The sequence below is a fragment of the Microcebus murinus genome, chromosome 10 (assembly GCF_040939455.1).
Source record: "Microcebus murinus isolate Inina chromosome 10, M.murinus_Inina_mat1.0, whole genome shotgun sequence".
Lineage (NCBI taxonomy): Eukaryota > Metazoa > Chordata > Mammalia > Primates > Cheirogaleidae > Microcebus > Microcebus murinus.
Window position 1 is genome coordinate 7,939,338 of NC_134113.1, and position 15,188 is coordinate 7,954,525.

Here is a 15,188-nt window from a genome sequence, read left to right on the forward strand (position 1 = left end):
CAAATGTGACAGCCAGACATTGCCAAAATGTCCCCTAGGGCTGCGATCCCCAACCCCCAGGCTGAGGATCAGTACTGGTCCATAGCCTGTTAGAAACTGGACCACAGAGCTAGAGGTGAGTGGCAGGCGAGCGAGGGAACAAAGCTTCATCTGTACCTCAGCACTCACATCATCACACAAGTTCTGTCTCCTATCAGATCAGCAGCAGCATTAGATTCTCACAGCAGCATGAACCTTACTGGAAATTGCGCATTTAGGGATCTAGGTTGTGAGCTCCTTATGAGAATCTAATGCCTGATGATCTGAGGCGGAGCTGAGGCAGTGATGCTAGCACTGGGGAGTGGCTGCAGCTACAGATCATCATTAGCAGAGAGGTTTGACTGCACAATAAATGTAATGTGCTTGAAATATCCCAAAGCCATCTCCCACCCCAGTCCATGGAAAAAAGGTTGGGGACTGCTGCCATAGGGCACAAAATTTCCCCCAATTGAGAACCTTTGGCCTATAGTATAAGCACTTTTTTTTTTGAGACAGAGTCTCACTCTGTTGCCCGGGCTAGAGTGCCGTGGCATCAGCCTAGCTCACAGCAAGCTCAATCTCCTGGGCTCAAGCAATCCTCCTGCCTCAGCCTCCCGGGTAGCTGGGACTACAGGCACGCGCCACCATATCCAGCTAATTTTTTCTATCTTTAGTTGTTTGGCTAATTTCTTTCTATTTTTAGTAGAGATGGGGTTTCGTTCAGGTTGGTTTCGAACTCCTGACTTCAAGCAATCCGCCCGCCTCAGCCTCCCAGATTACAGGCGTGAGCCACCTCGCCCAGCCAATATAAGCACTTTTATTAATTCTCTGTGATAGCCACACCTTATGTGTTTTCTGTTTTTCTAAGCATTTATGTTTGTAATTCATTCTACCTTGTTCCAAAAAGATTCTGATTAGCTTACATGTATACATAAAATATGACAAGAGAAATTAAGTTTAAGAAAATTAGCTGGGCATGGTGGGGTGTGCCTGTAGTCCCCACCACTCAGGAGGCTGAGGTAGGAGGGTCACTTGAGCCCAGGTGATCCTCCTGCCTCAGCAGGAGTTTGAGTCTACAGTAAGCTGTGATCATACCACTGTACTCTAGCCCAGGCAACAGAGTGAGACCCTGGCTCAAAAACAAACAGGTTGGGTGTGGGGACTCATGCCTGTAATCTTAGCACTCTGGGAGGCCGAGGTGGCTGAGGTTAGGAGTTCAAGACCAGCCCAGCAAGAGCGACCCCATCTCTATGAAAAATAAAAAGAAATTAGCCAGGCAACTAAAATTTGAAGGAAAAAAAAAAAAGAAAGAAAATTAGCTAGGTGTGATGTGCATGCTTTTAGTCCCAGCTACTCAAGAGGCTGAGGCAGGAGGATCACTTGAGCCTAGGAATTTGAGGCTGTTGTGTGCCATGATCACAACTATCAATAGCCACTGCACTCTAGCCTGGGCAACATATTGAGACCCCCCCTCTCTTTAAAAAAAAAAAAAAAAGCCACGACTTTGAACTCATTGGAACTATTACATTTCCCCCCCTTTTTTAAGGCTTCATGCTAAAAATGTAGTGTTAACTAGTTATTTGTCAACGTTTGTGTGTGTTGTATCCTTTAACTGATTTTAATTGCTCATTCAGCCAGCAGACTTTTACTGAGTACCTGCTGTGTGCCAGGCACTGCTCTAGGTTCTGAGGATACAGTGATGAGGCAATTAAGCTGTCCGTGTGTCAGTTAGTTATGTTCTAGTTGAGGAAAGACAATGAACAAATACCTGAGATACAATCATCTGGAATTAAGCGCTGTTAGGAAAAATGAAGCAATAGAAGGGTACAAAGTGGATGGGAGGTACTAATTTAGATAGGGTAGTCAGAAAAGGCTGCTCTGAGGAGGAAACACATGAGGAAAGATTTGAATAAAGAGAGGGAGCAAGCCATGCAAGTATTTCCCACTTGCCTTTCTTCTGTTGGGCTTTTTGGAAAAGACTACAGGCATTCACCAGTGTGCAGTCATGGCTCTTTTACACGGTTACATAGACTAAACAGGATAAAGAAGTTCTCGCTTTGTAGATGGTCAAATGCCTGATTTTGCTTTACTTCTTTTTGTAATGAATGGGCCTCCTTTGAGTCACGCATAGGATGCAGTGAGCTATGATGATGCCACTGCACTCTAGCCCAGGTGACAGAACGAGAGAGAGAGAGAGCGCGCAAGAGACCTTATGGCAAAAAAAAAACCAAAAAAAAACAACAATCTTAAAACAAGGCAGATTTACTTTGCCTTACAAGATATTGAGCAAATGTCTAGATCTGTTCACCAAACACTGAAGTAGAAGTTAGATGTTCATCTGCTGTGAGATTACTGCATTGGGTTTATGACCTCAAGGGGCCTACTGACCCCTAAGACCTTAAGATTTGTCAATTGGGAAAACATTTTTCAATATGAACCAACCTGTGATGTCAGTTTCCCAGCAATCTGCATTCGTTCAATTTCTGCAGGAGATTTGATCAGTCGGAGGCGCTGTACCAGCTGCTGGACACCCCGAACCTTGTTCTTACTCCTGGCTTTGGCCTCAGTCAGATGCTGCATGTAGTCAGAGTGAAGCTGTGCATGAGAGGGCCTCATCCAGTCATACCAAACCATGTTCGTCTCAGCTTAGAACAAGAAGCCAAAAGATAAATTTAAAACAAAACTAACAGCAACAATAAGAAATGTCAACTGTTATAATGACTTGAACAAAAGTCAAAACTATAAAACCTGTAATGTGGACCTCTAAAGGGTTGAGCAAAACTCTTTTAGGACTGAAGCAACTGAAAGGTTTGATTATCAATCACTGGGAAGGCCATTCCCTGAAAATAGGAAGATATTATGAAATTGAATATATAGCTTTTTTTTTTTTTTTTTGAGACAGAGTCTCACTTTGTTGCCCAGGCTAGAGTGAGTGTCGTGGCGTCAGCCTGGCTCACAGCAACCTCAATCTCCTGGGCTCAGTGATCCTACTGCCTCAGTCTCCCGAGTAGCTGGGACTACAGGCATGCGCCACCATGCCCGGCTAATTTTTTGTATATATATTTTTAGTTGGTCAATTAATTTCTTTCTAATTTTGGTAGAGACGGGGTCTCGCTCAGGCTGGTTTTGAACTCCTGACCTTGAGCTATCCGCCCGCCTCGGCCTCCCAAAGTGCTAGGATTACAGGCGTGAGCCACCGTGCCCGGCTATAGCTTTTTTGACTTAAAATTTCATTGCTCTTTATAAAGATGATAGATGGTACTGAAGCTTTATTTAAACTTTGACTTTACTATTTGTTGTTAAAGAACAATTATAACAATTGTTCTCCTCCACCACCACTGAGCTAAAAGCACTATTGAATAATTACCCACGAAAATCCAGAAAAACGTACTCAGATCATGATGTTATGGCTAAAGTGTCCCACCCCTTCATAAAATTAACTCAGTACTAGGCAAAGAAGGTTCTTCTCTCATTTTGGAGCAATTATTCAATGCTATAGAAACACTACAGTTGATAATGTGTGCTAATCCACATTCACCCACCTCTCCCTTTGTACCTGCTATCTATTATCCCTATAAACAATCATGGTTCACTTTTTTTTTTTTTTTTGAGACAGAGTCTCGGTTTGTTGTCCAGGCTAGAGTGAGTGCCGTGGCGTCAGCCTAGCTCACAGCAACCTCAAACTCCTGGGCTTGAGCGATCCTTCTGCCTCAGCCTCCCGAGTAGCTGGGACTACAGGCATGCGCCACCATGCCCGGCTAATTTTTTTTATATATATATCAGTTGGCCAATTAATTTCTTTCTATTTATAGTAGAGACGGGGTCTCGCTCTTACTCAGGCTGGTTTTGAACTCCTGACCTTGAGCAATCCGCCCGCCTCGGCCTCCCAAGAGCTAGGATTACAGGCGTGAGCCACCGCGCCCGGCTCACTTTTTTTTTTTTGAGACAGTCTCGCTTTCTTGCCTAGGCTAGAGTGAGTGCTGTGGTGTCAGCCTAGCTCACAGCAACCTCAAACTCCTGGACTCAAGCGATCCTCCTGCCTCAGCCTCCCGAGTAACTGGGACTACAGGCATGCGCCACCATGCCTGGCTGATTTTTATATTATATATATGTTAGTTGGCCCATTAATTTCTTTCTATTTTTATGGTAGAGACGGGGTCTCGCTCAGGCTGGTTTTGAACTCCTGACCTTGAGCAATCTGCCTGCTTCGGCCTCCCTGAGTGCTAGGATTATAGGCGTGAGCCACCGTGCCTGGCCATGGTTCACTTTTTAACTTTATTTTTTTAATTTTTTTTTAAAGCCAGTCAAATTTAGCAGAGGGGGGTTGAATACCAACTTTAGTGACACTAATGTTAATAAGTTCTGATAATCCACTACCATCGGACCAGCCACACCTTTTAACTTTAGCAACCCAAGGAAATGGTCTATATTTGCCTGAAATATATGACACGAAGGCCCATTATGAAAATGATTTGCACTAAACGCAGATACACGTTTGTTCTCTTCTTCTGACAGTAGTCTTTGAATAGTATTTCTAACAACCTAAGTCTGAAGGGCTGTATGTCTTATATGACTAAAAAGTACTTTGGGACAGTACAGAAAAAAAATCCAGAAAATTTTGATTGGATATGCATTAGTGATTCTATGTCCTAAATATTTTCATTTTAAAATAAAAGTGGTTTTAAATGTATATTACATGGGAAACATCTACTTAATAGATGAAAATTTAATTGCTGTAATTTTTAAAAAGCAAAACAACCTCTACTACCCGTTCTCAGTGTATGAAATCATAGCTCAACTTTTTGAGGTTTTTAAACTTTTTATTTTTATTTTTTGAGACAGGGTCTTGCTTTGTTGCCCAGGCTAGAGTGAATGCCGTGGCATCAGCCTAGCTCACAGCCACCTCAAACTCCTGGGCTCAAGCAATCCTCCTGCCTCAGCCTCCTGAGTAGCTGGGACTACAGGCATGGGCCACCATGCTCAGCTAATTTTTTCTATATATATTAGTTGGCCAATTAATTTCTTTCTATTTATAGTAGAGACGGCGGTCTTGCTCTTGCTCAGGCTGGTTTTGAACTCCTAACCTCAAGCAATCCGCCCATCTTGGCCTCCCAGAGTGCTAGGATTACAGACCTGAACCACCACACCTGGCCTAATTTTTTCTATATATATTTGTTGGCCAATTAATTTCCTCTCACTCTTGCTCAGGCTGATTTTGAACTCCTGACCTCGAACAATCCGCCTGCCTCAGCCTCCCAGAGTGCTAGGATTACAGGCATGAGCCACCGCGCCTGGCCTAAACTTTTAAAATAAATATGATTTAATTAATCTTTTCCTTTGCCTAGTACTTCCCTCCCCCCCCCCTTGAGACCAGGGTCTTGCTCTGTTGCCCACACTCTGTTGTCATCATAGCTCACTGCAACTTCAAACTCCTGGGCTCAAGTGATCCTCCTGGCTTAGCCTCCTGAGTAGCTAGGACTATAGGTGAACACAACCACGCTGGCTAATTTTTTTTATTTGCAGAGACAGGGTCTCACTATGTTGCCCAGGCTGGTCTTGAACTCCTGGGCTCAAGTGATCTTCCTGCCTCAGTTTCCCAAAGTGCTGAGATTACAGGTGTGAGCCACTGCGCTAGGCCTGCCTAGCACTTTTTTTAATCCAGTAAACATTAAGAATGGTGGATGAGAAGTACTCTTAAGGAACTTATTTTATGTGAGATTTTTAACTATACTGGGTTAATGAAATTTAAACTGTAGAACATGACAGCCAGCAACTAATGCTAGAAATCAAAAGCCACAAAGAAAATGATCTCATGTCCCACATTTATGTGCATTTCGAAGACATAAGAAAGCTCAGTGAGTTAAACAGAATAATTATCTCTGTGAAATAGAAAATATTTCCATAAAGTAATGAAAATAATTTAATCAAACATATTAGAACTTATATATTCAAGTATTTTTTCCAAAGGAGTTTTATAGGAAATAAATCTAATATATTTCATGATTTTCAGAAACATTTTTGGAATTCTCCTTTAGAAACTGACTTCAAAGGGCCGGGCGGTGGCTCACACTTGTAATCCTAGCACTCTGGGAGGCCGAGGCCGGCGGATCGCTCAAGGTCAGGAGTTCAAAACCAGCCTGAGCGAGACTCCGTCTCTACTATAAAAAAAATAGAAAGAAATTAATTGGCCAACTAATATATACATAAAAAATTAGCCAGGCATGGTGGCGCATGCCTGTAGTCCCAGCTACTTGGGAGGCTGAGGCAGGAGGATTGCTTGAGTCCAGGAGTTTGAGGTTGCTGTGAGCTAGGCTGATGCCACAGCACTCACTGTAGCCTGGGCAACAAAGCGAGACTCTGTCTCAAAAAAAAAAAAAAATTGACTTCAAAAATGATTTACAAGCCATCAAAAAAATCAAGCCAAAATTTTACAATCATATATTATTTTGGTCTAAAATCAGTATTTTTCAACTTCATCATCTATCTTATTTTCCAAATAAGATACCTCAAAAAATACAATGCTTCCCAGAGCTGAAGTTTTATAAGAATCATTAAGAAGAATAGTTTATAATGTGATACAGGTTCTGAAGAAATTCCCAGAATAGGAATCCCAAAACATTGACCAAAATTTCACCAGAATAAATGTAGAGAAAGTAACTATTTTGAGGGACAAAAACTCAACTGTGTACGAGCTGAGATTCTTGTTAAAATGCAGCTTCTGATTCTGTAGGTATGAGGAAGTAGCAGCCTGAGATTTTACATTTCTACTATGTATTATGCATGCCTAATTTTTAATATGAATCACCAGATGACTTAGATATTGGAGATGCTCAGATTACTAAGAATAATGCCACTTTCTGAAGAGTTGGCAAAAGTATTAAGATAAGCAGCAGTGGTCAAAGGTCAATAAGCTGGTCAGTAATCTTGAGTTGAGCCCCATGCTCATCTTTTCCTTTATTTTTAAATTTTTTTTTTTAGATTTTTATTTTTTGTAGATGGGGACTTGCTATGTTTAGCAGGTTGGTCTAGAATTCTCAACCTCAGGTGATCCTCCCGCCTTGGCCTCCCAAGTAGCTGGGACTACAGGCAAGTGCCACTGTGCCCAGCTTATCTTTTCCCTTAAAGGAAATTCTTTCTTTGAGATTTCAAGTGAGAGTAGTTAACAGTCTCTGTTAATGAATAATCCAGTAAAGATTTAGCAAATGAACGAATGAAATCTTTAAAGTAGCTCAGGCTCTGGCGTGGTGGCTCTCGCCTGTAATCCGAGCACTCTAGGAAGCCGAGGTGGGAGGATGGCTTGAGGTCGGGAGTTGCAGACCAGCCTGATCAAGAGCGAGCGAGATTCCGTCTCTACCAAAAAATGGAAAAATTAGCTGGACAACTAAATATAGAAGAAATTAGCTGGGCATGGTGGTGCATGCCTGTAGTTTTAGCTACTTGGGAGGCCGAGGCAGAAGGATTGCTTGAGCCTAGGAGTTTAAGGTTGCCGTGAGCTAGGATGACACCACGACACTCTAGCCCGGGCAACAGAACCAGACTCTGTCTCAAAATAAAGAAATGAATAAATAGTGCTTAGGGAAATGTAGCCATATGATAATCACTTTAGGAAATCAAGAATTCTATCTAAATAGGCAAAGAAGGTCTTAATCCCAATCTGGTTCATGATTTGTCATCTGGTCCCATTTCTTACCTTTCAGTTTGGGTACAAGATGTTGAAATTCTTCTAGTGTATAGGCTTCATCTACTCCAGTTAGAGCTATTGCGCCATCAGTGCCAGATCGTGGGCCATCCCAAAGTTCTCGACTGGGGTCTCTCCGGGGCACAAAAAGCATGGCTTTGTGCGATGGTAGTTCCTTGCCAGGGAGGCTTTGAAGGACCAGAATGCTATCAGGCTCTTGGAATCCACACAGGTATAGGAAATTGTTGTCTTGGTGGAAAGTATAGGGGATATCGTTGCTCATGTAGTATGTTGGGTTGGAGAGCACAACTACTGTCTGGTCGGTCCCACTGTACCCTTGTGATTCCTTGTGGATCAGAGACATCAGTTTGTGTCTGCGAAGTGCATATTCTACCTGAGATAGTCCTGGAGTCACCTCCCCTAGAAATGACAAATAAAAGTGGTACTTTTATTTCTACAGTGCCAAAATACTTAAGGTAGATTAATATTAGATGGACACACCCAAGTTTGATTCTTTAATTTATGACAAATCTGCTCACAGCACATGGGGAATAAGGAGATAACCCAGGCTTCAAATTTTTATTGTATTGCAAAAATTTGGAAGAAATAATAATAGTTTTTTGGGTTTTTTCTGAGACAGTCTCGCTTTGTTGCCCAGGCTAGAATAAGTGCCGTGGCGTCAGCCTAAATCACAGCAACCTCAGACTCCTGGGCTCAAGCAATCCTCCTGTCTCAGCCTCCTGAGTAGCTGGGACTACAGGCATGGGCCACCATGCCTGGCTAATGTTTTCTATGTATATTAGTTGGCCAATTAATTTCTATTTATAGTAGAGATGGTGTCTCACTCTTGCTCAGGCTGGTTTCGAACAGAAATAATAGTAAATGTGGTCATGCCTGAAAATTAACATCATCACCCCTTAAAATCTCTTCCAATTTTTTTGTTCATTCTTTTACTCATTCAATCAAATATTTATTGAACATTATTATGTGGAAGGCATTATTAGGCATATAATCAAAGCTACTCTGAAATTTCAATATATAAGATAGGGAGAAGGGTCAATCTATCTGTGTGTGACTTCTCTTCCTGATTCCCCACCCTGCCGAGGCCAGGAGAATAGGGTAAGAGGAGCGTGCTTTCCTGAAGCTGACTAGTTCACACCGAGGAATGCTAGCGGCCAGATGCCCATCTTCTAAAGGCAATGCACTGAGCCCAGCAAGAGGAAGGGGTGCTGTGGGGTTTGCCCAGGAATGAGTGAGGCTGGAGAAGAGTTCAGAAACCCCTCTCCAGGCCTTCCCACAGTCTGTCTGAGCATGCCATGAAATCCCCACATGTCCTAAGACTAACAAAGGAAGCTGTGTCTGAGCATAACTCTTAGTCCCAACTTCCTCTCTAACTGGAGACCTTCTGTCCCAAGTCTCCAAATAGAAAAGAGGCCTGATGGCTGGTGTGGGTGATGGGTAATTCTAGAGCTTGGACCATAGCCCTGGCTGAAGGAACCTCCTGGAATGCATGGAGTGGAGCCTTACTATTAGGGACATTCACAAGCGGGTTAGTTGCTGTTTAAAAAGAGAAATAAAATCGAAGATTAATGACCACCTCCACAAATGTAAGCTCCATGAGAACATAGATTTTTGTTTGTTTGTTTGTTTAATATTATATATTGAAGGCCTAGAATAATAAGTAAAGTATAGTGGGCATTTGATAAATATTTGCTAAATGACCTATAAGTTTTAACATAATAGAGTTTAAGGCCAGGTGTGGTGGGTCACTCCTGTAATCCTAACACTCTGGGAGGCTGAGGTGGGCGGATTGCTCAAGTTCAGGAGTTCGAAATCAGCCTGAGCAAGAGTGAGACCCCGTCTCTACTAAAAATAGAAAGAAATTAATTGGCCAACTAAAAATATATACAACAAAAAAAAAACATAATAAGAGTTTAAGAACAAAAAGCCTTCCCCAATTTCAAGATCTAGAATAAATTTCCCCTTCTGAATTCCCAAGGCATAATACCTTTCTGGCAAGATTTTTCACTCTCTATCTTACATTTACAGTGAGCTGGGTATACACACTGGCTCCCTGAGGACCAACTTTGTAATCTCCAAAAATCCTACTATTATCTACCTCTTAGGGCTGTTATGAGAATAAATTTGATAAAGCATATGGTTCCTAAGGATTAAAGACTGCAGGAATCTTTTGAAAGCTATGGTTTCATTCTGTTCACTAAATTGCATGCATATTCAAACTTCTGACATAAAAATTCAAGAGTCTCAGATTGTCTTAAATCCTCTCAAAGAACCCAGATTAAGAACCTGTTATGAATGAAGTGTTGTGTGTTAGTTCTTCATATTAGTACCTATTAGACTGCCTGACTACTAGCACAGTGATGACTAGGTGAATGTTTCCTTTATGAAATGAAAATTACTCTTGCTTTTACCTTAGGTTCCAAAGCAAAAGAACTACTAAAACAACCACTAACCAAAGCTGTATCCCCTCAGCCTACACTTAGCTCTAATAATACTAAAACAATCTGGTCAGGCATGGTGGCTCACGCCTGTAATCCTAGCACTCTGGGAGGCCGAGGTGGGAGGATCACTCAAGGTCAGAAGTTCGAAACCAATGAGCAAGAGCAAGACCCTGTCTCTACGATAAATAGAAATTAATTGGCCAACTAAAAATATATGTAGAAAAAAAAAAATTAGCCAGGCATGTAGTTCCAGCTACTCCGGAGGCTGAGGCAGAAGGATTGCTTAAGCCCAGGAGTTTGAGGTTGCTGTGAACTATGGCACTCTAGCCCAGGTAACCGAGTGAGACTCAGTCTCAAAACAAACAAAAAAATAGTAAAACAATCTAATGCTTATTGAATGCCATGTGTCTAGGACTAATCATTCTCAGTATTTACATGTATCAACTCAGTTAACCTTTACAATGATGTGAGTTACTATTATTTCTCCCTGCAGTAACCAGTCTTCACATACATATCTGTGAAACAATGCTGTATGAAAAAGTTAACGAAACTATTGGATTATATGATCTCATTTATGTTTAAAAAAGGGGGGGAGAGATATTTTCTATTTAACATGCTTTTATATTATTTTAATTATATATATTTTTATAAGTAAAATTTCAAATAAAGAGAAAAAGAGGATAAAAAAGGGAAACCACAGAAAGTCCATTCCATACTCATAACCTATAATGGCTTTTTCTTGCCCATAAGAACAAATTTAAACACTTAGGTCTAGGCCAGGCGTGGTGGCTCACACCTGTAATCCTAGCACTCTGGGAGGCCGAGGAAGCGGGCGGATTGCTCGAGGTCAGGAGTTCGAAACTAGCCTGAGCAAGAGCAAGACTCTGTCTCTACTATAAATAGAAAGAAATTAATTGGCCAACTAATATATATAGAAAAATTTAGCCGGGCATGGTGGCGCATGGCTGTAGTCGCAGCTACTTGAGAGGCTGAGGCAGGAGGATTGCTTGAGCCCAGGAGATTCAAGTTGCTGTGAGCTAGGCTGATGCCATGGCACTCACGCTAGCCTGGGCAACAAAGCGAGACTCTGTCTCAAATAAATAAATAAATAAATAAACACTTAGGTCTAGATTTAATATTCTCTATCTGATGACTCCAATTCATCTGGCCAACTTTTAAAAAAAATTGCTTGAGATGTAATTCGTATATCATATAATTCACCCATTTAAAGTACACTATTCCATAGTTTTTGTTACAGAATTGTGTAACCATCACTACAATGAATTTTAGAACATTTCATCAATCCAAAAAAACTTCCCATATCCATTAACAGTCATTCCCCATTTTCTCCCAATCCCTCCAGCCCTTGGCAACCACTCATCTATTTTCTGTCTTTATCAATTTCTCTATTGCAGAGATTTCATATAAATGGTATCACATAATATATAGATGACTTGGTCAATTTTTTAATCATTCCCCAAATTATTCTGCAATTAATTCCTTCTTATTTCTTACATGAATAAAAATCTGTTCTTTCCCTATTACCTTGCTTACAATGGGTCTCCTTTCTGAAATTTCTTCTCCCTCCATAATAATTCCACTCTAAAATCTTGGCTTAATACATGTTTGTTTTTAGACTCTTCTTATTGAAAAGGCATTCTTGAATAGCCCAGGTAATGTTGACTTATCCCTCTGAATTATTATTATTTTTTGAGACAGAGTCTCACTCTGTTGCCCAGGCTAGAGTGCCGTGGCATCAGCCTAGCTCACAGCAACCTCAAACTTCCTGAGCTCAAGCAATACTTCGGCCTCAGCCTCCGGAGCAGCTGGGGACTACAGGCATGCACCACAATACCCTGCTAATTTTTTCCATATATTTTTAGTTGGCTAATTAATTTCTTTCTATTTTTTTAGTAGAGACGGGGTCTCGCTCTTGCTCAGCCTGGTCTCCAACTCCTGACCTTGAGCGATCCTGCCGCCTGGGTCTCCCAGAGTGCTAGGATTACATGTGTGAGCCACGGCGCCCAGCCCTCATATTCTATTAATAAAATATTTTTAACTTTTTAGACATTTATAATAGAAGAAATCCACATTTTTATTGATGAAGTTGGCAGGAAATAAAAGAGATAGATAAATGAGGGCCTTACAGGCCAGTTTGAATCAGGCAAAGCAAGAGAGTAGGGCTGAGAAGAACTCATATCACATTTTTTTCTTTCAAGACTGAACTGGCTAAGAGTCCCCTAGCACTCCTGGACAGAATACTGAACTTTGTACCAAAGCTGAAGAACAACTTACGTATTTATCTCCCTGATAATTATTTATGTTAAGGCTGTCACTGTTATTCAACATTGGAAATTTCCTAATTTACCTAAGCAGTAAACACTCTTTTATAAAAGCAGAGACTGGTTATAATTGGTAAATTATCCAACCTTTCCTGAACTTTGCTTTTGGTTATTACGCAGCTATAATCCATGAAATAAAAAGAAATTAAAAAATCAATTCATTTTGTGATTTTTTTAAATTTCAGAAGATGAGAAGAACATTCATAATTTTAGTAACTAATCTGTGTGTAATTAACTAATTAATCTCATTTTCATTAATAACAAAGTATATATTAACATGTCAGAAAGTAACTTCTGAAAAAAATTACAATTATTTGGAAATCAAAGCAGGGTTAAAAACCATCTTTTATATCTTTCAAAGCATTCTTCTCTTTGCAGAATCTAATTTCATACAAGTAACTATATGAGAAATATTTAAAATAGAGGCTATATTCCCAAGTCTATTAAATATCAACACTATGGAATGATCATTCACTAAATGCTTCCCAACTTCTGAAATCTCAAAGTAACAAAGAACTCTCCATCACAACAGAAAAATATTCAAAATTATTCTTTTCATTTTCAGGAAAAAAAAAGGTATGCTAAAGGAATGAACTTTAAACTGAGAAGTAAACTTGGCAATTATTATGGCCTTTGATCACAGAACTAAGCTTTATAGTCAATCTGGCCTGAATTTCTTCTGATAAAACTATATATGAATAAACATTCTGGCAGCTCTGTCAAATGGTAAAGTATTAATATTAAGAAACAAAGTCAATATTTTACCACATGGAATCACTTAAGTATGGAAGGGCTATTCTAACAAGTTTATTTAACTAATCGAAAGCCTAGATGTCACAAGGTGGACTCTGCAAACAGCAAAGTATCACAATCAATTCCGACATGCTGTAGCCAAGAAAGAAAGAAAGCTCTTCCAGGACATTTAGGATTGGGCCTTTCAAGAGAAGAAAGAAAAATGCTCTTCCTATTTTATCAGCCAAGCAGAAAAACCAAAGAGGAAAGTATAATAAAGACTGAAAATGGATGGAAAGATACAGGTCTTCGCTAAAATCTAGGTACGTCCTCTCCTCTCCTTCTCTCCCTCTCCTCTCCTCCCCTCTTCTCTTCTCTTTTCTCTTGCCTTCTTTCTCCTCTCTCTCTCTTTCCTGCATGTGTGTGTGAAACAGAGTCCCACTCTTTCACTCAGACTAGAGTGCACAAATGTGAGCACAGCCCACAGTAATCTCCAACTCCCAGGCTCAAGTTATCCTTCTGGCTCAGGTTCCCAAATAGCTAAGACTATAGGCACACACCACTACACCCAGTTGATTTTTTTTATTATTTGTAGAGACAAGTCTTGCTATGTTGTCCAGGCTGGTCTCAAACTCCTGGGTTCAAGCAAACCTCCTTCCTCAGGCTCCTCAAGTGTTGGGATTACAGGTGTGAGCCAATATGCCCAGCTAGGTATGTACTTTAATCATTTCTTGAAACTAACTAGGATTTTAACTAGGACTTAAACTAGGATTTTAACATGGTCTGATTTTGAAAAGAATTGTTTAATATTAGGTAGTTTTTACTGTATGTAAGGAAGTAGTTAATAAACTAATTTGTTACTATTAAATATGTATTAATACTTGGAGAAAGAAAAAGCTAGTAAGAGTTTCCTTTATAACATGAAACATATTAATAGATCTCTTTAAAAAAACCAAAATGATCAAATAATGAAAAAAAACCTCACATATGTTCAGCAAAACAAGCCAGATAGAAAGGGTACATACTTACTGTATAATTCTGTATGATTCCACTCATATTACATCAAGATTAGGCAAAACAATCTATGTTGACAGAAACCAGGAGTAGTTGCCTATGGAGGTACTGATCGACTGGAGGCAGCATGAGGGAACTTTCTGGAATGATGGAAATGTTCTCTATCTGACTGATCTGTAGGTTATATTGGTGTATTGTTCTGTCAAAACTCACTGAATGGCACATATAAGATTTGTACAATTCACTGCATGCAAATTTTATCTTATTAAAAAAAAAAGTATAATACTCTTTAAACTTGAAGTGCAAAAAAAATTAAAAATTAGCTAGGTGGGGTGCTATGTGCCTGTAATCCTAGCTATTTGGGAGGCTGAGGTGGGACGATTGCTTGAGCCCAGGAGTATAAGGCTGCAGTGAGCTATGATCACATTACTGTATTCCAGCCTGGGCAACAGAGCAAAACCCTGTATCTCTTAAAAAGAGAAAGAGACACAGAGACATACAAGTCATTTATTTTTAATGTACCAGTATTTATATCACATGAAAACTGTTACTATATTTCAAGACTTTCTATTTTCCCAGTAATTAAAAACAGAAATCCTCATACACTAAATGGCAGTTTATAGACTGCCATTTGGCAGTCTATATTCTGCACTAAATGGCAGTTTATAGAATTTCTACATGCTAGTTATCAGTATAATGGCATCTTGAAATGTTCTCACGCCTGTAATCCTAGCACTCTGGGAGGCCGAGGTGGGTGGATTGCTCAAGGTCAGGAGTTCAAAACCAGCCTGAGCAGGAGTGAAACCCCGTTTCTACTATAAATAGAAAGAAATTAATTGGCCAACTAATATACATAGAAAAAATTAGCCGGGCGTGGTGGCCCATGCCTGTAGTCCAGGAGATTCAGGTTGCTGTGAGCTAGGCTGACGCCACAGCACTCAC

At 40.3% G+C, this 15,188-nt stretch overlaps 1 protein-coding gene across 2 annotated transcripts in view; it reads right to left on the reverse strand.

Moving 5' to 3' along the window:
• XPNPEP3 (X-prolyl aminopeptidase 3) overlaps positions 1–15,188 on the reverse strand; it is a 52,700-nt gene that overhangs the window by 17,800 nt on the left and 19,712 nt on the right. For both annotated transcript variants that reach the window (XM_012741765.3, XM_012741762.3), the window contains 2 exons: positions 7,709–8,116; positions 2,461–2,663 (listed from right to left, as the gene is read on the reverse strand). In XM_012741765.3, the coding sequence (XP_012597219.1) occupies positions 2,461–2,663; positions 7,709–8,060 (555 nt within the window). In that variant the 5' untranslated portion in view covers positions 8,061–8,116. The remainder of the gene's footprint in view (positions 1–2,460; positions 2,664–7,708; positions 8,117–15,188) is intronic.